Source organism: Aquarana catesbeiana, linkage group LG02 (assembly GCF_042186555.1).
Source record: "Aquarana catesbeiana isolate 2022-GZ linkage group LG02, ASM4218655v1, whole genome shotgun sequence".
Taxonomy (NCBI): domain Eukaryota; kingdom Metazoa; phylum Chordata; class Amphibia; order Anura; family Ranidae; genus Aquarana; species Aquarana catesbeiana.
This window is the reverse complement of record NC_133325.1, coordinates 705130707-705158119: the sequence shown is the minus strand read 5'-3', so window position 1 is coordinate 705158119 and position 27413 is coordinate 705130707. Positions and strand designations below refer to the sequence as shown.

The 27413-nt window shown below is 39.4% G+C and overlaps 1 protein-coding gene across 1 annotated transcript in view; it reads left to right on the top strand.

Moving 5' to 3' along the window:
- Positions 1–27413, top strand: part of MOSPD2 (motile sperm domain containing 2) — a 180116-nt gene that overhangs the window by 96387 nt on the left and 56316 nt on the right. The window contains exons 6-9 of the mRNA XM_073616949.1: positions 9875–9935; positions 11455–11493; positions 16230–16354; positions 19447–19623. Of these exons, the coding sequence (XP_073473050.1) occupies positions 9875–9935; positions 11455–11493; positions 16230–16354; positions 19447–19623 (402 nt within the window). The remainder of the gene's footprint in view (positions 1–9874; positions 9936–11454; positions 11494–16229; positions 16355–19446; positions 19624–27413) is intronic.

The following is a 27413-nucleotide window of genomic DNA, read 5'->3' as shown; positions in this document are numbered from 1 at the left end:
CCTGACACAGCTGGATCAGTATTGCAAAGAGGAATAGGAAGAAACTGTAGTGTCCAGATATGGAAAGCAGATATGGTATATACTTATCCACACAGACTCAAGGCTGTAATTGTTGCTAAAATTACATCTTTTAAATACAAATTTGAAGGAAGGGTATGTTGAGTCTCTACCCATAAATCATCAGATTTAAAGGAATATTCAGCCTTCTAGGCAGCCTAATCATTGACAAATTAGTATACATTTTAGGAACAGATTGGTTTATTCCTAAAAATATATGCAGTCACTTATACTTGTGGCTTTTCTATAGTGTCTATGTACTGTGATAAAATCCTCCTGTTCATAAAGAGACGTACATATTTTGCCCCCCATTCTGTCATTTTTGCAGGACTGATGGGTTTTACCGAGTGTTTAGTAAAGTTTCTAAGAATGAAAGGAGAAGCACAGCCCAAGCTCGTTTGGCTGACATCACAGAGCCAGTCCAGGCTGGGGAAAGATCGCAACCATATAGTCGGGATCCACCCAGATCCCTGGACCGGCACCTGGCTCAGTCTCTCAGCGAGCTCCCGAGAGCCTGAGCCAGCCGCTCCCGCCCCTTCACAGCTCAGCGCTCCAGTGAGCGCTGAAGGGGCAGAGCAGATAGTGGTGACTGACAGTCACTAGCTCTCTGCTTATGGTACACTGAGAACAGAGCGGTCAGCTGTGTTTGGTCGCTCGGTTCTCAGTCTTAGAGCCTGTGGGGGTCAGATCCAACATCAAACTGATGCTGCATCCATAGGTAAGTATGATTTAAAAAAAAAAAAAACCCCCGACTTCTCTATTAACTGAAGGTAACCAAAAAAACATTTTTTCTTTAGTAGTTTTTTTTTTTTTTTTTAATTTGCAGCAGATTTTGTCTTAATTTCTGTTGATTGTCCTTTAACCCTATAGATGTTGAACCTATTTTGCGAAGAATTGTATGTGACTTTGATGTGCTAAAGTATTTGAGAAGCCAGGATTTCCTCTGTGGTCCCACATCAAAGAACACTTTATTAACAAATTGTGCTTGCCTTCAAAGTATCTTTAATATAGCTGTGCAGTCACTTTTTACTGGTGTCACACGCAGCAAAATCTAAAATTTAAAACCTTTACCAAAATAAATACACATTAAACTTAAAAAAAAAAAAAAAAAAAAAAAAAAGAAGCTTGTCATTTCTTTGTATCTAGCTATAAAATGGTTTCCTTTTGAAAAAAAAAACTAACTTACTTGTGTTGTCCAACCTGTATCCTCCTGTAACTGCGTATAATATTGTCGAAAAAAGGCTTTTGCTGGAGTGGTAAAATTAACTTTTTTGTTCTCTTCCTGAAAAACCAGAGCAATGGCTATTTTTGTAATCTGCATCCATGTGCACTTTCTTTAGCCAGCGATCTCCCCCGCATAGTAATAAGCAAATGTGATATCGCATGCAAAGGAGATAAAACATGGTTTTCATTGCAGCAGTTTCATTAGGAAAGGTTGTTCTTCAGATAATGGGAATTTGCATTTGGAATCCTCCTGGGTTTTTAGTGAAGATAAAGTGATGATTTTTTTTTTTTCCTTCTGCTGTTTGAAGTGGAGGTAATATATTTATAAAAAGGACAATGCCTCAAGGACATTCCTCCAGAGTTGGTTAAATGTTTTACTTTGTGTGTGCGTATATGGAGATGCATTGTAATCAGTCAAATGTTAGACTTGGCTTCATTGTATTGTTATAGAATTTGACACAGGGAAGCACATGGAAGGGCATAGTGCTAACAAAATGTTTAAACATATGGGAGATTAAGGCCCCTTTCACACTGGGGCGGTAGGGGGCGTCGGCGGTAAAACAGCGCTATTTTTAGCACTGTTTTACCGCGGTATTCGGCCGCTAGCGGTGCGGTTTTAACCCCCCGCTGGCGGCCGAAAAAGGGTTAAAACCCCTCGTATAGCGTGGCTATAGCCTCGGTATTACCGCGGTATAGCCGCGCTGTCCCATTGATTTCAATGGGCAGGAGTGGTTTAGGAGCGGTGAATACACCGCTCCTTCACCGCTCCAAAGATGCGGCTGACAGGAGATTTTTTCTTCTCCTGCCAGCGCACCACTTCAGTGTGAAAGCCCTCGGGCTTTCACACTGAACAAACAGCGGAGGCTGTTTAGGGGCGGTTTGCAGGCGCTATTTTTAACGCAATAACGCCTGCAAACCGCCTCAGTGTGAAAGGGGCCTTAAAGAAGTGATATAAATCTAAATTAGCAGAATACTGGCAAGATCAATAACCACCTTTTCTTGTTCCATTTAGTGTATCCAAACACATTTTCAATTTCAGCCACTTTCAGATTCGGCAAGTAAAAATAGACTTTAAAATTACCCACAATTCTCCTTAGGATTATCTTCATTATAATTTAAAGTGGTTGTAAACCTCAGACATAAAATATGAAAAAGCACATCCTTCTATATTGTGTAATTGCCTTTCTCTAAAGCTCTGAGGCTTGGTTCACACTGCTGCGATGCGAAAACCCGTGTGAATCCAGTGCGGGTCCCCGCTCCGCATACAACTCGCAGGCAGTTCACACTGCCCTATGCGAGCCGCTGCGGGTGTCAATACAAAGTTAATGACACCCCAGTTCAGTTTGCATATCGCAGTGCGAACTGTCAATTCGGACAAGAAACGGATCGCATGAGTGTGAACGCCCAATTAATGCGATTCTGGTGCGGACCAAAAAAAGGGTCCTGCATGACTTTGGTCCGAATGCGAGGTTTCTCTTTAGTTCTTTCATCTGTGCATTTTCAATAAGATCTACAGAAGAAATCGCTGCAGATACACAGCTACAACTTATTTAGGAGGATTTTTTTCATTTCTGTACATCACCTATTGCTAGGTAATTCACTGGGTGCTTGTGACGGTTTACAACCATTTTAAAAATAAGGCACAGGGCTAGAGAAAGTGGAGGTTTTTGTCCGGTGCAGAATATTCTAATTGTCTGCCATCATCACTTTCTTCCAATCAGCTTAAAAGGCAAGTGTAGCCAAACAGTTACATACACACATATACTATATTACCAAAAGTATTGGGACACATGCCTTTACACGCACATGAAGTTTAATGGCATCCCAGTCTTAGTTCGAAGGGTTCAATGTTGAGTTGGCCCACCCTTTGCAACTATTACAGCTTCAGTTCTTCTGGAAAGGCTGTCCACAAGGTTTAGGAGTGTGTCTATGGGAATGTTTGACCATTCTTCCAGAAGCGCATTTGTGAGATCAGGCACTGATGTGGACGAGAAGGCCTGGCTCGCAGTCTCCACTCTAATTCATCCCAAAGGTATTCTATCAGGTTGAAGTCAGGACTCTGCAGGCCAGTCCAATTCCTCCACCCTAAACCCGTTCATCCATGTCTTTTATAGACCTTGTTCATGCACTGGTGCGCAGTCATGTTTGAACAGAAAAGGGCCATCCCCAAACTGTTCCCCCAAAGTTGGGAGCATGAAATTGTCCAAAATGTCTTGGTATACTGACTCCTTAAGAGTTTCCTTCACTGGAGCTAAGGGGCCAAGCCCAACCCTTGAAAAACAACCCCACGTCATAATCCCCCCTCCACCAAATGATTTGGACCAGTGCACAAAGCAAAGTCCATAAAGACCTGGATGAGCGATATTGGGGTGGAGGAACTTGAATGGACTGCAGAGAGTCCTGACCTCAACCCAATAGAACACTTTTGGGGTGAATTAGAGTGGGGACTGCGAGCCAGGCCTTCTTGTCCACATCAGTGCCCGCCCTCACAAATGCACTTCTGGAAGAATGGTCAAACATCCCCATAGACACACTCCTAAACCTTGTGGACAGCCTTCCCAGAAGAGTTGAAGCTTGTATAGCTGCAAAGGGTGGGCCAACTCAATATTGAACTTTACAGGCGAAGACTGGGGTGCCATTAAAGTTCATGTGCGTGTAAAGATAGGCATCCCAATACTTTTGGTAATATAGTGTATGTAAACTAATCTACCTACCAAAAAAGAATGTAATTCTGTCCTGATTTTTATCCAGACTCCCCCTCTTGCAAGTTATACAAAGTTATGTCTATTAAATTTTCTCCACTGCAGTCAAAGCAATACAGCTTGGTTATTGAATAGAGAAGGAACAGCTGGTGAGATTCTTTTTTTGTGTTCTTTATTACAGCTAGCAAACTTCATGTGTGATTCACAGCACTGTGCAATGCAGTAAAGTCTGATTTGGCTAAAGGAGCTGGCCTTCTCTCTCCCGGCCTGCATGCTGATTTGCAAAGGATTACAGGGGGCTTGTACAAAGGCAAATTGTGGTACTTTTTAAAATACAATTTTTAAGGCATTTTTAAAGCGGTTGTAAAACGCCGCATTAAGAAAAAAAATTCCCCTGTAGAGACAATTGCATAATGTGCTCGTTTGCATTACATACTAGCACATTATGAAATACTTCCCTTAGAATAAAGCCCTCCAGTGGCGCGCTATCACCGCTGACAGGGCTTCCATCTTCCCTGCAATCTTTCTTCCAGGGTCGCAGACTCCGGCTGTGTGAGTGGCCGAATCTGCAATGATGTCACTCCCGCGCATTTGCGTGGTAGCCCTCGGTTCCGGCACAGTGCTCTGAAGGTGAAGGCACGGTATGTCGGACCTTCAGAGCGCATGCGCTGTTGACATCAACGGCTGCATCAAGTTCACTGTGCTGGTTTAGGAGATATTCATTTTACCTACAGGTAAGCCTAATTATAGGCTTACCTGTAGGTAAAAATCACAAAGTGGACTTTACTACCGCTTTAATGATTATATAACTGTATTAAATGGGGTATCTACACTTGCACTGAAAATATCGGCTTATTGCATTGATTACTTTTGGGCATACAATGCAGAAATTGGTGCAGAAGGCAATGCAGTGTTTTCAGCACTAGATAATAGCTGATGCTCACATGTACCTGGCTTAGGGCATTCTCTTCAGCATGGGCTGCCTAAGGTTCACTGAATTATGTAAATCTGTTTTTTCAAATCCAGCTGAGCTTAGTTCTTGACTCACTTTAAAGGCCTTTACCAGCGTAAGTGTTTTGTTTTTAACCTTGTGCTCCCACTCCAGTTTTCTATGCTGCCATTGATGAGGAACAGCCACACCCCTCATGATAAGCATCCTTATGCCTACTAATAGTGGTATAGGATGGAGGGGGGGGGTGTATTTGTTAGATGATAAAGTGCAATGTCAAACTGGTGCATATTGGAATGTGTAGTCAGATACGTTGGGCAGCTTCTCTTACAGTAAACTTTGCAAATAATGATTGTTTAGTACCCTAACTTTAGAACTATTTCTGTGGCAGCAGCTGGGTTTTAGAGCTTTGTGTTTAATGTATTTGTGCTTCGTAGTCCCCACTAAATATAAATGATTAGGCACTAGATCTTTAACTCCTTCTTTCCAAAACTCTGCTTCTCCCCATAGTGTGTAGTGAATCTTTTACAAGGGTTCGGGCCGCAAAGGAGCCTCTAACAGTCATGTATTGAATTGTATTGTACTTGTACTGTCTGCCCTAATGTTGTAAAGCGCTGCGTAAACTGTCGGCGCTATATAAATCCTGTATAATAATAATAATAATATAGAGGCAAGCCCATTCACACTGGGACATTGTAGTTAAAAGGTAAATGTATGATTTTAGTTTGTAGAAAGAAACCCATATACAAAAAGAGACGTGGCATCAAATTATAGCTCAAAAATTAGTAATAAAAAGAATAAAAAATGCTAATACAAATTAAAAGTTTCAAAAATGCAAGAAGTCTGGCAAAAAAATGGATAGAGCTAGAACTTCTGTTATTCGAGGGGCACTTTGATCTCATTGGAATATCAGAAACCTGGTTTGAAGCTGCACACCACTGGGCTGCAAATATCGAGGGGGTATACTCGATTTTGGAGAGACAGAATCTGCACAAGAATTGGAGAGGTATGTGTATGTGAAGAGTGATCTAGGAAGAGTTTGAGAGATATCACTAAGGAGAACTGTGATGGTGCAGATTGGTTGGAGCTCCATAAGAGTGCAGCAAATATTAAATTACCTCTGGGAGTATGTTATACGCCCCCTTACATAAAGGATGAGGAGGAGTCCCAGCTCCTTTTACAGATATAAATGGCGGGGAAGCAAGGTGATATTATTAATATGGGTGATTTTTAATTATCCTGATATAGACTTGGCAAATGAAACTGCACAGTCTACAAAGGATTGCCATTTCCTTAAATGTGTTGCCAGAAAATTTAATGGAACAGATTGTGGAAGCCCCAACAAGGAAAAATGCTCTGCTGGATCTATTCCACTTCAAACAAAACAAAGCTGATTACTGATGTGCAAGTTAGAGACTTAATAGTGATCATGGTGTAATTACATTTACATAAAAATAAATGAAGCAGAAACATGTTGGTGTGACAAGAACTCTACATTTCAAAAAAGCTAGCTTCAGTAAGCTGAGAGCCTTACTACCCAATACTCAATGGGATCAAATATTTGCAACAAAAAGTATGTAAGCAGGGGGAAGTGTTTTTAAAGATAAATTAAAGTGCATTGGCTATTGTGTTCCATTAGGGTAACAAGCATAAAAGAACAAAATGAAAACCTATGTTGCAAAATTCTAGTGAAAAAAACAAATAAAACAGGCCTTTAAAAAGTACAAAGTAGAAGGGATACACTCGACATTCCAGATACACAAGGAATGCAACAGAAAATGCAAGGGAGCAATCAGGACGGCTAAAATAGAATATTGCCTACAGCAAGTAAAACAAATACCAAACATTTTTTCAAAATCAATAGTATAAATGTTATGGAAAAACACATATAGTTCAAGCTTTCCATGTCCAATTGTTATGGGATCTGGCAGAGAACAAGAAAAAATAAAAAAACAGAATGATATAAACACACACCCTGAAGAGTTATTCTACAAATGTTTTATTAACTGAAAAAAGAGCAAAGATACAAAAGATACCAACATGAATGTCCAAACTTCATGGTAAAATAGCAAACGATGTTCCCAAAGGGATAAAACCTCCTATGGAAAAAATTCCCCAAAAGTTAGGTCGGTGATTCAAAAATTCTCACAAAATAATAAGGAAGGGATGAATCATGCAGTGGGGTAGATCCCTCCCTCCCCCAATATAAACACCCCCTATGAGCACCTGAAAATACCCCAAGTCACCTGGGGCGAAGAGCTAAACTGGATGATTACTGAAGGGGACAGTGTGATTCCGTAATAATGGAAGTAATTCACACTGTTTCACTTCTGAAATGATACAGTCACAGCGACCTGAAATGGAAAAGTGCATAAAATTACACAAAAATCAAGCAGTCAGTCAGGGATGGAATATTATTGAAAGAAGGCAACCTGGGACAATGGATAGTCCAAAGAATGAAAAAATGAGGGAAAGATACCGTCAATGTAATCTAATGCCAGGGTCACACAGAGATCTCTCCAATGCGGGATGAGATACAATCTGTTCATCTGTGTATAATAGCCAAAGGTCTCCAGCTGATGATCGCTCACAGGTGATGATTCCATATCCAAAGTAGATTATAAATAAGCCAATAAAATAATATACTACATAGTCACAGTGTCTGTATTCTGTGATTGAATAATCCATTTGAGTCCATGAAGGTCAATCATGCTGATAGATTCATAATTGGTGTATCAACAGATAGATCAGATTCATCAAATTGCAGTTCAGTCCTTCAAGCCCATCATAGGGTGTTAGCTAGGGGTAGAGGAGCAAAAAACAGGGGTGTCCGTCCCAGCGTGGAGCTAAAAGCTTTCATTCCTTAAGTGGCAGAACTTCGTCAGAGCTCTGATTACATTGACGGTATCTGTGTGATCACTCTATCTGTGTTGTACACCTGACAAATTTGGGACTGAAGTGCTCTGTGATCCATCCATTTCTTATCAGTGTCTGCGTTGTTTAAACACATATATGTCATCCATCAAGATTATACAGCAGGATCTTTTATACATCTGAGGACATACTCTTATTTCTGTGAGGAGAACTTTTTTTCTTTCCCTCATTTTTTCATTCTTTGGACTATCCATTGTCCCAGGTTGCCATCTTTCAATAATATTCCATCCCTGACTGACTGCTTGACTTTTTGTGTAATTTTATCCACTTTTCCATTTCAAGTCACTGTGACTGTATCATTTCAGAATTGAAACAGTGTGAATTACTTCTGTGGTTATGGAATCACACTGTCCCCTTCAGGAATCATAAAGTTTAGCTCTTCGCCCCAGGTGACTTGGGGTATTTTAAGGTGTTCATAGGGGGTGTTTATGTTGGGGGAGGGAGGAATCTATCCCACTGCATGATTCATCCCTTCCTCATTGTTTTGTGAGAATTTTTGAATCACCGACCTAACTTTTAGGGAATTTTTTCCATAGGAGGTATTACCCCTTGGGGATCCTCGTTTGGTATTTTATCAGGGAGTTTGGACATTCATGTTGGTATCTTTTGTATCTTTTCTCTTTTTTTCAGTGAATAAAACATTTGTAGAATAACTCTTCAGGGTGTGTGTTTATATCATTCTGTTTTTTATTTTTTCTTGATCTCTGCCAAGTTATTTTGATTACACCCCCCGCAATGTATGCGGTGAGTACTACTATATTTTTTGTCGTCATAGGCAGGATTCCCATATGTTCATATTTTGTTGTTATGGGATCTGACGGGGAAAAGGCAGGTGTATTAAATAATTTTCCTCTTCAGTTTTTACAGAAGAAAAAGATGGGTTTGATAGCTGTAACAGTACTGACATTTCAACAAAGGAATATCTATGGTTGACTGAAAAACCCTGTACAAAAGAGACTAGAAAAACTTAATGGTTGTAAATCCTTATATTTACCCAGTGATGTGACTGGCCTCAGGTGATACACAGAGAGAAAACCAATCCTCCGACATAAGTTGTACCTGTACCTCTTCTCCACATATGTTCAAAGTCATGCATAGTTACATAGTTAGTAAGGTTGAATAAAGACACCAGTCCATCCAGTTCAACCTGAGTGAGTACACACTCACATCAGTCCCTACCCTCAAGGAGCCCACAATCCAAGGTCCCCAACTCATATTCATATACTAGGGCCAATTTTTGGACAGAAGCCAATTAACCTACCAGCATGTCTTTGGAGTGGAAGTCCAAATTTAATAAAGCTTGTCTCAGCTGTCAGAAAAAAGGGGGTGAATAGCTAAAAAAAATGTGCTTTGCAGAGCTCAGTCAGTAGAGCTCTGACAGCTGATTGGAAGGAAAGGACACACCACACCATCACTCAGCACACAGGAACAGAGCAGAGGCTGTCAACCAGCTAGAGATCCCTCCCCTGTCACATTTTTTTTTCTCTTGGTGTCAGGAAAACATTGTTTTTTTTTTTCCCCGGTGTATGGGGATCTGGTGCTTTTTGATGCTTTTTACTGCATTCCAATAGAGTTCCGTGGTGGAAAAAAAGGAGCATGTTTTTTTTTTTTTCTGGAACTGAAAAGCGCTGGAACTCGCTGCACTGGTGTAGACTAAGCCATTGGAACCCATATAACCTACTTTCCACTGCACCGCATGTGGTGTGAACTGGACCGAACAGTAAGATATTTACAGATACAGATGCATTTGCAATGTGCTTTCCCCCATTTCCTTTTCTCCATATCCGTATTTTGTTTAGTTTTGTAATACTAAAAGTAAAAAAAGTTATGCTTTTTTGCCTGAGTGAATCTAGTAGAGTTTGGAGGTATGTGTTCTAGAAAGTCTTTAATTTATTTGGAAAATGCACAGACCAAGTTAGGTTTATATCAGATTGTTTAGTTTGTTACTAAAAAAAAAAAAAAAAAACGCAGGGTAGCTAACACAAATATTCCTCTTTTATTCCTTTAGGATATGGATTTTGTACGTTTTGTAATCAGCTGTTTTAAAATCTACTACCCAAGATATCTGTGTAAGTATATTCCTGAAGACTTAGAAACCTTGTTGCCAGGCCATTTATTTCAGGAACAATTTTCACATAATATTATATTGTGCATTTAACCTTTTTTTAGGCATTCTACCTATAAAAGCCCTCCTTGGGTAGACATCCAAAAGAACTGAGATGGTTTCTGGCGTCTTGGATATTGTGATGTTCACATATTCAGAGCTGTTACTCAAGTGACACGATTGTATTTCTATTACATAAAAAGTGCCGCGCTCAGATGGACATTTAGCAGCAGTGGCATCGGCAGTGGTTTCCAGAAGAGATTACCCGTTAGTTCACAAATGGCAATAAATCTGTATAGATGAGGATGCTTCCATAAATGTGGTGATGATATGAGTATTATAGTGAATGCAACAGAATATGTACTGGTAGCTCTGTAAACACATTTGGTGCAAACCTGGAGGTTGTGATGGTAACATCGAAACAAAGTATCAAAAGTAACTGTAGTAAGTGACAGTGATGATAACTTCAATTAACTACCGGTATGTTCTGGACAGATTGCAGAGGAAACCACTGTTCCACAGGTATTCATGTATAAGTATGCGCGCATTGTTGACATTGTTGCATGCTCCCTAGAGGTTTGCTTTTTCTGAAACACCTGTAGAACACAGGTTTCCTCCACAACCTGTCCAGAACATGGTTTATTAAATTTGGAAACCTTGCCACCTACTACAGGTACTTTAATTTAGTTACCAGTGCAAGCACTACCAATATATGTTGCAATTTCCATAGCAGTCATGGTTGTTACATTGTCAATTGTGTTACATTGACACTTAATGCAGTATTAAAGTAGGAAAAAAAAATCTGAACAAAACTAATGCAGCCATTGCAATTAAGAATTGGTAAGCTGCAATATATAAAATGAAGGTCTGTTAACCCTGACGCTGATAAGTCCCCACTGACCTCTCTAACTGTTGAAATAGTAGAAAATGTCATCCTCAGAGTGCACTGAAGTCATTGAAGACTTAGCCAGAGCTCCTCCTGTGTTTACATTACATATTAGAAGGCATGGGGGAGTATGATAAGCTGCTGAGAAAAAAAACTTGAAAAGCATCAGTGCTTCTGCTGTAAACTTTGAGGATGAATTGCTCTACAGTGCTTGCAGCTACAGAGGCTGGTAAAGGCTTGTTTTAAAGCTTCTATCCTGTTTGTTGGGAATACATAAATACTTAAAATCAAGTTGCAAGCTTATGTGAAGAGTTTTCATGTTATTGCACATAATATTTATTTGACCTCTGCTAGGAACCAGATCTGTGAGATTCCAGAACAAATGGTATCATAACCCCTGGGGTCCCAAAAACCACAAAGCCTTGGGTCCCAATAGAAATATTGTTCAAGAATCATGTACACTGATGGATCAATATATAATTAGCTCCAAGTAAAACATGCTTTTTCTGCAGCTTTCTTTATGCTTATATTTTTAAGATAAAATTGTTTGAATTGCTATGTGTTTTTTTTTAAATGTTTGCTTTTTATACTTTCACAGCAAAGATTGTAATCTTTGAAATGCCATGGATAATGAATGGTGAGTGCAGTTCTCTTATTTGACGTAGTTTGACGGTTTTAGAATTTGTTGAAGGTTTCCAGGAGAGGCTAAGCTTTTGTAATAGATAAATTATAATAAGCTTTTTAAAGGAAAGTTCTTTTATATATTGCTTTGCCAGTACTGTGGGTTTCTTTAGTAGGAATGTTCTGTATTTTATCATCTTGACAAATATGTGTTCCTTTTAGAATGCCTTTCTTTCATGCTGAAATATGTTTATATTTAACATTGTGTTTTAAAAGCAGTTTTACAGTATTCTCTGGTCAGAATTAAAGATTAACTTTCTCTATGCATGCAGGGGGTTCCAGCCTACTTGTGTAGGACTTTGTTTTTTATTTTTATCAGGGCATAGCTGCAGTGCATGCAAAAATAGAGAAAAATGGGAATCCCGCCTATATTTACCAACTGGTAGTACTCACCGACTGAACATCGGGGGGGGTTGTAATCAATAATTACAATAAGTCAAAAATAGAAAATAAAGAGATATATACATACCCTAAAGAGTTACCAAAATTTAATTTATTGCTTGAAAAGAGCAAAATACAAAAATAACAAACCAAAGAAATCCCGCTAATCCCCTGTATGTAGGCCAAAAGGGAATTCCAAAAACTCCCTGATGGCCTATACTTCCCTACATCAATGAAAACGGATAACCTATATAAAAATTATGCTATCTCCCATAACTGAGGAGAGCAAAGGCAAGCACAGCAGTCCACAGACCCCTCCCTCCCCTATTTAAAAAGCACCCCCTATAATACCTTCTGAATACCCAAAGCCACCTGTATGTGGATTACAACCATAAAATTCCTAAAAGGGGCAGTGTGTTTCCGCGAAACACAGATATAAATCACACTGTTCTGTGATGGAAAATTTACATGTTTCGCTCCTGTGATGCCGAAATGTCGTCAGACGAATCACAGGAACGAAACATGTAAACTTTTACGCTGGGACAGCACCCCTGCTTTATTCCTACCTCAGCCTACACTCTGCTCTCTCAGGGATATTGTTTTGAAAGCAGATGATGCACTATCTGAAACAACTAGCTTGAATGTTCCCTTTTAAAGGACCATCCTGGAGACCTATCCTGTGTACCAGACTCCCTGGACATTGATCAATTTGTCTGTTGGACTATAATCAGCTTGCTTTGATAGCATTGAAACCCTGTATAACCTGGAAATCAATAGAATTTCACAGATGAGGAACCATTTGCTGAGGAATTGTATGCATTGTACATACACCGACAGATTGATCTCCACGTAAGATCAGTGGAGATCTCAGCGTTGCCAGCTGGATCCGTGAGTAACCACGACAGACTGAAAAATCGTATCACTGTATTCATTGCCTATAGGAATTTACCTGCACGCTGCGGGAATCCTAGCATGTTGTTACAATGAATATACCTGTGAATAAACCTTTTTTTTTTTTTTTTTTCTGGGACAATACCATTAATCATTTGGACTTGCAGTGTCTAGGGACTAATACAGCCTTTCTGGTATTTGGATTATTCCTCCACCATTGCACTTAAAGGGGTTGTAAAGGTAAAAGTTTTTTCACCTTAATACATTCTATGCATTAAGGTAAAAAAAAAAATCCGACAATACTGCCCCCCCAGCCCCCCGTCTTACTTACCTGACCCTTCAAAAGTCCCACGCTCGCCCCTGACATCCTCTTCACCGCTCAGCCTGGCCGTTGATTGGCTAGAGTGGATGGATTGAAAGCAGCGCAGCCATTGGCTTGCGCTGCTGTCAATCACATCCAATGACGTGGCGTGCCGAGGAGCAGGGCTGAGTGATACAGTGAGCGGCTATGGGCGCCGGCTGTATCACAGGAGCGCAGCCACAAGCACTCAACACCATACGAGGGAGCTTGCATGAAGGTGTTGAGTCCTTGCGGGGGGGAGCCAAGACAGCCGCAGAGGGACCCCAGATGACCAGGTTCGGGGCCATTCTGTGCTAAACAAGCTGCACAGTGGAGGTAAGTATAACATGTTTATTTAAAAAGAAAAAATCTTTAGTGATCCTTTAAACACCAGGACGAGAGCAATAGGGACTAATTGAAATAGGAGAACACATACACCTGTCCGTGAGGGTGTTTATAATTTTGGATAACATCTATAGCTATACATTGCTGTGATTATCAACTTGTGTTTACACCCAGCCCCACTGACTGACCGACCTGGTGATATGAGTAGCATTATGGGTACATGAGCATGATTGTGGATCGTGCGTCATTCCATCACAGAACAGTGTGATTTATATCTGTGTTTCATGGAAACACACTGCCTCTTTTATGAATTATATGCTTGTAATCCGTATACAGGTGGCTTTGGGTATTCAGAAGGGTGCTTTTTAACTAGGAGAGGGAGGGGTCTGTGGACTTTTGTGGTTGCCTTTGCTCTTCTCAGTTATGGGAGATAGCATAATTTTTATATAGGTTATCTGTTTTCATTGATGTAGGGAAGTATAGACCATCTGAGTTTTTGGAATTCCCTTTTGGCCTATATACAGGGGATTAGTGGGATTTCTTTGGTTTATTGTTATTTTTGTATTTTGCTCTTTTCACGCAATAAATTAAATTGTAGTTAACTCTTTAGGGTGTGTATATATCTCTTTTATTTTTTTATTTTCTATTTTTGACATAGCTGCAGTGTACCAGGTTATCCTATTGTCCAAAATCACATTGTTCCCAGCGTTCTAAGGACACCTATTCCCAAACCCGGGAACATGCAGGGTTGTCATTACCAAAGCAAAACCATTGTAAGATCCTTTCTGACTCTCCAGTGCAGTTGCATGATGCATGTTACAATAGGCTTTACTTCCATCTAGAAACAATAAGAGATTTGCAGAATCTGGCTTCAGATATGTACATAAGTAAAAAAAAAAATTGCCTGGGCTTGCTTTTTTGAAATAAAATGTACACAGATCAATTTTCTGTGTAGTGCTATACTCCAAGATGCTTTGGGAGGTCATTTGCTTTAAAATTGACATGTGTTGAACTGGGAACATTGAAAACAATAGATTTCTTTCATGACCTTGTTTTTGCTGATAGAAAGAATTGATGTTGCCCATAGTAGTAAACCAGTTTGTAACTACATTTTTGGGGGCAGTCTAAAGAATGAAAAGAGATGGGATGTTGTGAGGAACGCAGGCACTTTCGTTGCATTCTTTCATCTCTTGTAATCTGTCCAGAGATATTTTTAAAAATGTTACATCCCGACAAGGTGTGTTAAGCTGACCAACAAAGTAAAGCTGAACACTTGTCCCTCTTGGATGGGCTTTGAAACATCTGCTCATGCAGAGCTAGAACGTAAGCAGTCTAGACATGGTGAAGACTTTGTTCTCTGTTCTTCATAGGGGGGGGAAATTATTTCCACCAGGTCACACAGAGGTTATCTGTAGATGTTGGAAAACATCAGCATACAGTAAATGAGGGCTTTTGACTACAGAGATGGTCATTGTCTGCCTTTTTGATATTCCCTATGTATTGCAAATGCTGCAAGTAATGCTTGAATGGGAAGCATTGCTTGTTTAAATCATGCCAAGTATTGCCATCTTACATTCGTTAATCATGGCTCTCAGTAGTGCTTCTGGTTTGCCATGCACATAGCACAAAAAACTGTTGCTGAAGGCTTCCAGAGTGACAGAAATGTAATAGGAAAAAGATCCGACAATAATAGCATGCAATATGTTATTCAGAAAGGACCATGCTGACTTTATTATTTAATTTGCTCTAGCTCAAAAATATCTTATGTAGAAATATGTAATCGGGTTTCTGAGTTTCTCAAAAAAGTTACATATAGGGGAAAATTGGTTATCAATATTTAGCGTGCTCATTAAAAGAACTCCAGAATGTGTTGATTCCATTGCTTACCAACGGCATCTTCAGATGTCGTCATTCATCTTTGGCTGATCAGTGAGAAGGCATCAGCAGGGTAGAGACTTCACAGGCAACGTCCATTGTACCCATGAAATTAGGACAGACTAGCAGCATATGCTTGGCACCCTTGAGGAACAATGCCAGCTTTTTATCGCTATTGGGGTGTCTATCCTAATCACCGTTGGCACAAGGAATGAACCTGAGGGTAAATTTAATATTTGAGGGGAACAGGGTTCGAGGGGAAATCTTTCAATGGGGACACTTCTCATGGGATCAACGATCAAAGGATGGATTTCTCTCACATTATAAAGATACACTCTCACTTCTTGTTGATGGCTATAAGAACATACAAGTACATTCAGGATAATTTGTATACAAAAAATGTTTTTTTTTGTATACAATTTTTTTTTTTAACCCTCTCCTTTATTAAAAAAAAATAAAAGTTTGGGCTTTATATATACTTTAAGTCTGTGGCCACATTTTACCATTTGCATATGGGTGTGTGCTTTTGTACAAGCCAAAGCTTAGTAAATTGTATGGATAATAGGAAGATCCAGATCTGGCAAACCAGCTACAAACAGACATGCTTTACATGTATATATTTCATGGAAGCTTCCACTTGTCAATCCTTTGGTATATATCTCCCTTGGCCCGTAGCTCTCACTTTAATAATAAGCTGAGGGCTGTAAATGCATAGTATTTCTCAGTTAAACATACATTATTTTAGAAGAAAAATTTGCAAGAGGGTGCTATAAAAAGTAGAAATCATAAATGTATCCCTTCAATTGCTGTTAATATTGCTGATTACTTTTCTTAAAATAATAATGACATTCTTTTATTAGCTGCCTTTAAAATTGTGAAAGGCTGGCTTGGTCCTGAAGCCGTAAACATGCTGAAGTTTGTGAACCGGAATGAAATTCAAGACTACATTAGTGCTGAATACTTACTTCCGCATATGGGGGGAACAGTAAGTGTCGTACAAAATTTTATGTTAATATTATTAAATAACAAAAAAGTCTTGGCTGAAATTTTAATTTAACCACTTAAGGACTGGGCCTCTTTTTTAGATGTGTTGTTTACAAGTTAAAAACATTTTTTTTTTTTTTTGCTAGAAAATTACTTAGAACCCCCAAACATTATACATTTTTTTTCTAACACCATAGAGAATAAAATACTTTCTGTCACACCATATTTGTGCAGTGGTCTTACAAGCCCACTTTTTTTGGAAAAAATACACTTTTTTGAATCAAAAAATAGGACAACAGTAAAGTTGGCCCATTTTTTTTATAAATAGATTTTATAATGTGAAAGATAATGTTACGCCAAGTAAATTGATACCCAACATGTCACGCTTCAAAATTGCGCTCGCTCGTGGAATGGCGACAAACTTTTACCCTTAAAAATATCCATAGGTGATGTTTAAAAAATTCTACAGGTTGCATGTTTTGAGTTACAGAGGCGGTCTAAGGCAAGAAGTATTGCTCTCGCTCTACCGATCGTGGCGATACCTCACATGTGTGGTTTGAACACAGTTTTCATATGCGGGCGCTACTCACATATGCGTTTGCTTTTGCACTCGAGTTCAGCGGGATGGGGCGCTTTTAAAAAAATTTTTTTTTTTTCTTATTTATTTTACCTTTTATTGTTTATTTTTACACTGTTTAAAAAATTGTGTCACTTTTATTCCTATTACAAGGGATGTAAATATCTCTTGTAATAGGACAGGACCTCTTAAATATGAGATCTGGGGTCAAAAAATGCTGTTAAAAAAAAAAATTGTCATTTAAAAAATTTATTTTAAAAGAATGGCCCTTTAAGAGCTATGGGCGAAAGTGATGTTTTGACGTCGCTTCGGCCCTGCAATGTCGTGGAGATGGGTGGGGGCCATCTTCCCCTCACTAGTCTCCATGCACAGCCACCAAGAGGACTTGATCGCCTCCACCGCTGCCGACGGCTCCGGTAAGCGGCGTGGGGGCTCAGCGCCGCTAAAAGTGATCTTGTGGCGAGTCCGCCGCAGAGACCACTTTTATCTTGTTGCCAGCCGAACACGAGGATACCGGGGTTATGGCAGCTAACGATATCCGTCCTCAAAGTGAGGATGTATTTTGGCGGTCGGCAAGTGGTTAAAGATCACATTTTAAAAAAGCCTGGGCGATTTAAACTGTTCATATGATAAAGAAAGATGCATATGTTACATCCAGTGAAAAGCACACATTGTGATAAACAGTAGTATCAGGGACACTGAAATTAAATGTAAATCTTGACTTCTTCTATAGAAGCTAAGCTTCACTTTCCCTGCCTCCCTACGTGTCCTCTCTGGCAAATAGAAAGGCCAGGGAAGTGAGTGAGCAGGATCAAGGTCAAATTTTATGTGAAGATTTTATGGAAACTCGGCTGGCTAACTGTTGACAGATAGTGTTGTCATGAAGTTTTTACTGAAGGTGAAACATGGGTTATGCATTTTTCATCATTTGCACAATCTGATTGACTCAAATTGGATATGTTTATTTTAAGAAATGGGTAAAATGTTTCACACATTCTTTACATGCATTGAGTGGATTTAAAGACGTGAATGTTCCTGAATGACAGGATTTATCAGCTTTCTATAATTCCTTTTATAAATCCATTTATTCATACTCTGCATATTATATGAACTTACACAACTGCATAAGAGCCATGTTAACGATAACTATTGTGCATTATTGGTTTATATTTTAACCGTTACTGTAAAGTAATTGTTGACAAGACATTCACGTTTTGTTGTCATGTAGTTCCATATTTTTTATAATATTTCATTTACAAGTTTTTCAAATGTTTTCTGTTAAGATATGGTCAACAAGCCTTACACAAAATATGTTGCTTTTTTAAGTCATTTCAAACCTTTAGCCCGGGTTCACACCTATGCGAATTAGAGGTGCGTTTCCGCACCTCTAATTCACATAGCAGGAGAATGTGACTGGCTCCCTATGGAGCCAGTTCACATATCTCCGGGGCGGCTGCGGTGCGCACTGCACAAAAACGCTGTGCGTCTTTGGCTGCGTTTCAGGGCCGAATTCAGGCATAGAATCGGCCCTGATTCGTCCCTGAAACGGTGAACAGGGACGCACAACGCTCCTGTGCGATCCGCAGCCCGTTGTGGTGTGAACCTGGGCTTAGACTCTTACAAAGAAAAGAACAATTGAGGTCAGTCACTGTGTTTCTACTAATCAGGAGATGGAACATGCACATGTAACAAGTATAGATATAGCTGACGCACATACAACTAAATTTAAAAATTATACACACAAAAATGATTTTAAAAACGTAACAGCCCACATATAGCCACATCAGTTTATTTTTCTGTATGTAACCCCAACGGGGAGATTTTTCATCACTGCTGTTTCCTGTGTGTTCTGTAGAAAAGATAGGGGGAAAAATTGTTTCTGGGAAGATACGGAACAAACAGCAAAAAAACAAAACCTTTGCCAGAGACTCTTAACTCTTCTTTGCTCGAATTTCTTTAGCAGGGTCATTGATGACAAAAGAAAACAGTTAATGGAGGCTCCAGACCTTCCTAGCATTATTCAAAACCAAGTTTTGCTGAGTTGGGATTACTTCCTAGACTTCTGATACAGAAACAGTATGGTCCAGTTATTCAGAAGCTAGAGGCCACTTGAAAAAAAAAAATGGTCATAATGCTGACTTTGGGACAAAAAAAATACTCCAGCATATTTATAAAGTAAAATATTTTGCCTCGCAAATGTATTTTACACTTTCCTTGTTCTGGGGCTTGCTATTACCAGGAAAACCCCTTACACTTTTTTTGATCAATAAAGGTTCTATTAAGCATTGTATCATTCCACTCTATGCTCTGCATTTAAAAATTAAACCTAATTGTGCAGGGGCAGTGTGAAGTGATGTTGTGTTGTTTTGGCCCCTAATTTTTATGCTGTCACTTCAGAACTGATGATATTGTGTTTTTAAAAATACTGGCAACAGGTTCACTTTTCTTTTACACTGGTATTCATTTTTCTCATTTTTAAGTAGATTTACTGTATATTACATTTTTTTAAATTTTAGGATCCATTTAAATATAGCTATCCTCCATTACCCGATGATGATTTCCAAACCCCTATGTGTGAAAATGGGCCAATAACCAGCGAGGATGAGCTTGAAAGTAAAGAGGAAAGTGAGGTGGACACAAGGGATGCCGTAGATTCATGTACCTCTGAGGAGAGTGCACTCAAGCCCAGAAAGGTAATTAGGTTTAATAAATGGTTCTGTCGGAGAAGCAGAATTGGCTTCACAAGGGGAAAGCTGGGGTGTACTAATGTGGCTATATCAAATGAGTATTTTGATGGATGATTCCAGCACGACAAGGGAAACAGGGTTTTTTAAAGGTCCTACCTCTGAAGGAGTAACATAACCACTTACATCTGCTGCTAAAAGTATTTATTTGCATAGATTTCTCTTGACAAAACACATAATTAAAAACCATGGTTAGAAAATACATGGTTACAGTTCGATCATATACAGTAAAGATAATATATTTAAACACCTCCTGTGGCCATCCCATATATATATAATACAAACAAGCAAATACATGAGAATAGTATTTAGATCATGTAAGTAAGATGATAATGAGGTCAAGTTGCAAAGCCTTTGACAGGTGCTTGTCTATGGGCATGGTCACAGTTCTACGTGTTTTGCATGTTGCTTTGTCAGTAGAGAAGAGGTGATCATAAACTAAAGTGTAATTGAGGAGACTAAATGTGGTCCAGGGAAGGAGAAGGCCACACAGCCCCCCTTCCCCGGTAGGAAGGGAATTACTTGGTCCAAGAGACCCGTAAACTCATATATAGAGTAATCATATGAGGGTTATTATTGCACCATTGGCACTGCCTACGTGGATTGGAGGAGGGATGTGCATTTCTCACAATTTTACTGAACCAATAGTGAAGGATCTGATTGTGGCTGTACCTTATCCTGAATGACTTTTTAGGGGCATTTTTAGGGACTTTCATAAACAAGTGCTTGGGTCCCTTACCCCTTGGGTAATTCCTTCCGTACAGGGGACTGTGTGGGTCTTCCCCCTCTTTGTTGAGAATAGGCCATGCCCATATCTAATGCATTTATCAAAGGCTTTGCATTTGGACCTCGTTGTCATCAGCTTGAAGCATACTGTAGATATTTATCTGTGTATGCAGGTGTACTGAAATTGTATAGTATGAATGGGCTTGCCATGGAAGGTGTTTAAATACACTATTACCTTCCTAACGTTCACACTTTTGCCATGTATTTTCTTATCTTTGTTTTTAGTTATATGTTTTGTCAAGCTTTCCTTCTCAGCTGAAAGCTGTACAAAGGCATACAGGGTGTAATGTCTATGACTGTAAGGTATTTTTTTTATGATTTTAGACATTTTGGTAGGATGATCTCATTGAATTACCAGGTTCATCTGTCAGCTGTGAATGCAAGAATTTGGGTCCTTTTCCTGCCTTGGGTTACTAAATAATTGCAGCAGGAGTAGTCGGACTCATGCACCTGGCTGTCTGTGAGAGGTGCAAACATGATTGATTTTAAAGAGACTTTATAGTCTTATTTTTGATTTGCTTGTACAAAAGATCTACTTGAGGCAAACAAGACCTAAACAGTGTATGGTAATGTTTGAAAAATATTGTTTCTATGTTAAATGGGTATTTATCTATGGATTTGGGGGCAGCCATATTTGCTCATTACACATGCAGGGTCTTGGACCTCATTTAGACTTGCTGTCTGCCATCCGCAGGCTTCAATTTGCAGCAGATGGAGGTGTTTTCATCCCGTGCCTGCTATGCTTCTTGACTAAACTTGTAGCGATCAGTGGGCAGCAAGCCCATCAAACGCAAAACATTCAAGTCAATAGGGAAGCGGCGCAAACACCTCGCAACTGCGTTTGTTAGCAAAAACGGGGTTAAAACAGGCAGTGAGGAAGCGTTTTATCGCTTTTTCACCTTCTGTCAGTAGCCTATTTTGCATGACTCAAGCGTGGATCAGGCTTCAGTGGCCCGGGAGATTTAAGCGCATGTCTAAGTCTACCCTTAATATGCAAGTGTAGGCGCACTAAACTAAAAAAAAGCAGCAAAAATAACAACCCAAACTCACAAGCTGGTATGCATAAAAAAGAGAAACGTGTGTGTCTAAAAGAAAATCATTAAAACTTTAAAACATCTCAGAATATAAAATTACATCCAAAGACAAATGCATGAAAAAACCACAATGGTGGATATATACATCTCTCTCTGTGGTATAGAAACCATGTATACAGGAAAAAGTCCGGAGGTCCAAGAACCAGGACAATAAGACCACATGTAGGGCTGCCTTCAATGGGAACTGAAACCAGGTTCCAAAAATCCTAAGGAGAAGCACAAAGAAAAAGGGGCGCCTCTAGGTGTAGACTTAAAAACAGTTTATTCGAAAATCTAGTGTCAATCACACTCACATTTGGAAGTCATCAGAAAGGCATGTGAATATAGAAAATCCATCATGTAGGTGTCACCAGGTCGGTCATGAAACTCCTGCCTGCTAGCTGGATGGTCTGCCTGCGTGTGGAGAGGTAACGCTGTGATGTTCTGCCGGCCGCGGTGACAGTGAGGGACCAAACCGAGGCTTGAAACGCAGGTGAATAGCGGGCGAGGAGAAATGACTTCACTGGAAAGCGACGCGTTTCCTGGGCGTATGGGCTGCAATGACATGACAGCCGGGCCCCTTCTAGCAGGCAGGAGTTTCATGACCGACCTGATGACACCTACATGATGGATTTTCTGTATTCACATGTCTTTCTGATGACTTCCAAATGTGAGTGTGATTGACACTAGATTTTCGAATAAACTGTTTTTAAGTCTACACCTAGAGGCGCCTATTTTTCTTTGTGCTTCTCCTTAAGTCTACCCTAAAGCATACAATGTACCCATGTGATGGTTGTACTATACTGCTCCATCTCACAATGCAAGTCTAGAATTCAACCAAGTCACCATCCAAAATCAATACACTACCTGTGCAGATTATAGCTTAATCAGCTACAATCTGTTCACACATGTGCTGTGGTAATGCAGTAACGTGCCGTTTATTACAGCAGCAAACTGAAATGTGTTGTGTACGTGCATTGCTATTGATTTACAATAAAACCCCAACATACAAACAAAACGCAGCTGCGACACAGCACAACACACAATATTTGCCATCAGAATAAAAAGTGAGCAGGAGCAACTTTATCTGCAGTGGGGCCTGCAGATAAATTAAATTAAAGCGGGACTTCACCCATTTCCAGTCGAATCACGGCATCCTAAAAGATGAAATACATCAAAAATATATGAAAGAGCACCAGTCAAAGTAATTGATAACTAGAAAAACAAACAAAACACATACAGTACATCTCTGCAATATGTAATCTATGTGCATGACACATTTTATCCCTTTTAAAGACCCTGCAAGTACAGAAAAATAATAGTTGATCTGCCAGAAATGCACTCCTAATTCCTATTTGAGAAATGATACCACATACCCCTTTTGTGGACTAAAATTGCAAGAACTGGTGTCAGCACTGTGGGGTTTGGGTCATATAGCTCTTGGATTTTCCATCGCAGAAAGCTATTTTTGTATTTGCATTGTTCCAGCTGTGGGTAGGATATTTCTCTGTGTGCTTCTTAAGAATGTTTAACACTAATACTTTAAAGGCTGCTTAGACTATTTGGAAATGTATGTTTAGAAATTGTTTTGGAGCATTCAAAACCCAGAACAATCCTCTCATCAGAGTCGAGTAATAACTTGCATTTAAATTTATTCCCATGTAGGCAACAGGATAATATATACTGTGCACACAAATCTCTGCAGTTCTTTGAATATTTATTTTCTTGAATACATCATCTTAAATTCAGTCATTCTTATAATACTCTTAAATCCTGCAACATACTTAGCCAGCTTTTGCCCAGTAGCAAATTTAGGATATATTACTTATTTACATTTAAATTCTCAAATTCTGTTGTTTTTATATGGTGGAACATTTATTGAATTATAAAAGTAGTTCAGTGTAATATTAACATATGTACTGAACATTTTATTTCATTTTGGAGTTCAAAAGAAGTTTAACAGACTATGAAAAATACCTGGAAAAAAAAAACTATTTTAAGTTTACAATGGGAGGTGTAGTTCCTTATTTTTTATAGCATGGAATGTATAGCAGTTTCATGCATTTTTATTTATTAGTTGTGGTAACATATTATTTGGGTTTTATATGTGTTCTTCTATCCAGCCAGCAGGTTTAGCTTAAGGCTCGGTTCACACTGGGACGACTTGGGATCCGACTTGTCGCCCCTCAAGTCGCCCCAGAAAGAGATTCACATGACAGTGAATGGGAGCGTCTTAATAGACACTACTGAAGTCGCTCCGACTTCAAAGCGTACTCCCTGTACTACTTGGATCCGACTTGGTAGGCGACCTGTACCATAGAAATCAATGGAAGTCGCCTCCAAGTCGGATCTCTCTCTAAAGTCAAGCGACTTTGCAGGCAAAAAATTTCGTTTGCCCAGGCAAACCCCTCCCTCCCAGAGAGCTGAATCCTGTGATTGGCCACAGCCGAAGTCGCCTGTCCTGGAGGCGACTTGAAGTCGCGTTGTAATTTGCTAAAGTCGCGCTGAAGTCGCGTTGAAGCCGCGTTGAAGTCGCCGTGCAAAGTCGCGCTGAAGTCGTGTTGCCCCTGTGTGAATCGAGCCTTAGACTCCTTTTCGTCTTTTCCTCCTTTTGCTCCTGTGTTGTGTTTAAAAAAAAAAAAAATTACAGCACTTAAGACCCCTTTAACACTGAGTTGGTTTTCAGGCATTTTAGCGCTAGAAATGGCGCCTGTAAAGCACCTGAAAACCGCCTCCCATTCATTTCATTGTGACTTTTCACATTGGGGGCAGTGCATTTGCGGGACGTTAGGAATAGTCCTGCAAGCAGCATCTTTGGGGCAGTTTGGGAGCGCTGTATACAGTTCTCCCAAAACGCCCTACCCATTGAAATGAATTGGCAGCATTCCCAAAACACCTGAAAAGCGATTCGGAAGCGCCGCAACACGGGCACTTTTAACCTCTTCAGCCGCTAGCGGCGGTTAAAAGCACCCCGCTAATGGCCGAAAAGCCCAGCTAAAACAGCGCTAATACAAGTGGCACTTTAGCGCTATCGCACGGACGGCCCCAGTGTGAAAGTAGCCTAATTGCTTTCTCTGAACAGATTTGAGTGTGTCTGATTTGTGACTCATATCTTTATTATGGAGGATTCAGAGTGAGCCTGGAAGGAGGTCAGCCTTTCTATATATTTAACATTCTTGAACAGCTATAAATTCAGTCGAATAGCTCAAACTATAAGAAACAGGCCATGTCATATGGGGAAAATGTGCCATTCGTCATATAATTTTATAGGTATTTGATAACCACTTCAGCTTCGGAAGGTTTACCAGGCCATTTTTTTGCGATGAGGCACTGCGTTACTTTAACTGATAATTGCACGGTTGTGCGACGCTGTACCCAAATAAAATTGATGTCCTTTTTTCCGACAAATAGAGCTTTCTTTTGGCGGTATTTGATTACTTCAATGGTTTTTATTTTTTGCGCTGTAAACAAAAACAGACCGACAATTTTGAAAAATGTTTTTTTATTAAATCAAATTTCTTCATCAGTGTAGGACAATGTGTATTCTGCTACATATTTTTGATAAAAACAAAAAACAAACAATAAGCGTATATCGATTGGTTTGCGCAAAAGTTATAGCGTCTACACACTATGGGATATTTTTATGGAATTATATATTTTTTCTTTTACTAGTAATGGCAGTGATTAGCGACTTTATAGTGGGACTGCGATATTGCCGCTGACTGTCGGGACACTGACACTTTTGACACTTTTTGGGGACCAGTGACACTAATACAGTGATCAGTGCTAAAACACTGGCTGGGTTAACATCAGGGCCGATCAAAGGGTTAAATGTCTTCCTAGCCTGTGCTAAACTGTGGTAGGTGCTTGTACTAGGGGAAGGCAGAGATCCGTGTTCAATGTCTTCCCTACTGACAGAAGGCAATCTGCCTTGTTTAAATAGGCAGACTGCCATTCTGCCTATGTAACGAATAATCAGCGAGTCCGTGATCTGCTGATCAGCATCCGCTGTGAATAATCACAGCCGGAGCGGCCTGCCAGCAGTGCGCCCCCAACCCGGAAGTGTTGGATCACATACTAGGTACGTGATCTAGCGCAGGAGAGCCGACTTGCCGTTGTGTGTGTATATATGCAGTATATGGTCCTCAAGCGGTTAAGTGTAAAGCAGAGGCTGACAGATTCATGGAGCATCGGGAAGCCAGTTGGCATAACCTAGCAATCTTGAATAATTGTCCAATGACCATAGAATCTAAACATCCCATGACAACTACAGAAAAGTCCAAAATAGAGAAAATGTAGTTATTTAGATGTATTGGTACAACCTTGTATTAATGTCAGTAATAGATTTTCCATAGTACTGTGCCTTGAAAAATCTCCTTGGGCATTAAAGTGTCACTAAACCCACATCATTAAAAAAATAAATAAGTTCTGTATTACATGCTGTTCATACTTGGTCACTATGAGACTTGTTTCTGTATTCTGCTAAAAACCTGGTTGATCCTGCTGCTTTCTATCTCCCCCTTTTGTTCATGTCCCCAATTCAGCTAGGGATTTTGCAGCTGTGTTGGCAACTCTGCACATGCTCAGTTTTCAGTGAGTTTCTATGCTGAACATTTCCTCAGGCTGGAAGGATGTGACACAGCCTGTGACTGGCAGAAACTCGCCAACACCATATTTCCACAAAATAATAAATATTTAATTTCAAATATATATTTGTATGCCAATTTAAAACAATGTATTGATATTTGTGTTTTCCAAAGGCTGTTTTTTTTTTTTTTTTTTTTTTTCCATTTTGAACATGTGGCTAGCAGCAGAGGACTAGAAGCTCCTCCTGCTTATGTTTCTCTGCACAGGCAGGGAAAGATCCAGGTCATATGACAGCTGTATATCGATTAGGTATAAGGTACTTTGATGATTTTTTTATTAAAATAATTACAGTGCCATCATTCACATACAGAAATAGAAGGGACAATGTAAATTAAACAGTGTGTGTTTAGTATCACTTTAATTGTGATGTGTAGTCATTTGAAGCCCCCATCAAGTACCTAAAAAAAATTAAAAATAGTATTTAAACACTAAAGATCGGATGGAAACAGCTTATGTTTTCCCGTAAGGAATGTTTCACAATTTAAAATCTCATACACAGTAACTGATGGGGCTCATTTACACCAGATGCAGAAAGCATTTTTTAAATGCAGTACAGATACATGTGCACAAAAATCGAAGGTATTTCAATAAACTTAGTTTATACCATTGATGTGTTTTCATGTGTGTTTAAAAAAAAAAAAAGTAAAGAATTATGCTTTTTTTTTTTGCACATAAACGCACCAGAATGCATGTGAAACGCGTTAATGCAAGTCATTAAAAAAAAAGTGAACAATGTCAAAATTCTCCCTAAGTGCATAAACAAATGCATTACAAATACACATAAATGGGCATGCAGAACTGTGCATTGAGCATGAGGATTTGTAAGAGAGCAACCAAAGAGTGCAGCACAGGCAGAGTGCACAAGCAATTATCACTGAAAAAAATAGGAAAAGTCCCAAAGACTGCACACCCTGGACAAATTACAAAATACAAATACTAATAATATTATGATATAATAAATATAACATAAAGAGCAGCTCGTAGTGAGTCATAAGGTCTAGTGAGTGAAATTAGAAATACACAAATTATTTCCATAATGCGCTCCTAAGAACGCATACCATATATAAATATTGTAATAATAAAGTCCATAAACCACCACCAGATATCTCCAATCAAGTGACATGAAATGTCCCTTGTAGTGTTAAGAATGGATAAAGTGGCGTCTTCCACTGATTAATGAGCAAACACCCTACTCACCAAATAAAATTGACACCCATTACAGGTAGTCAAATT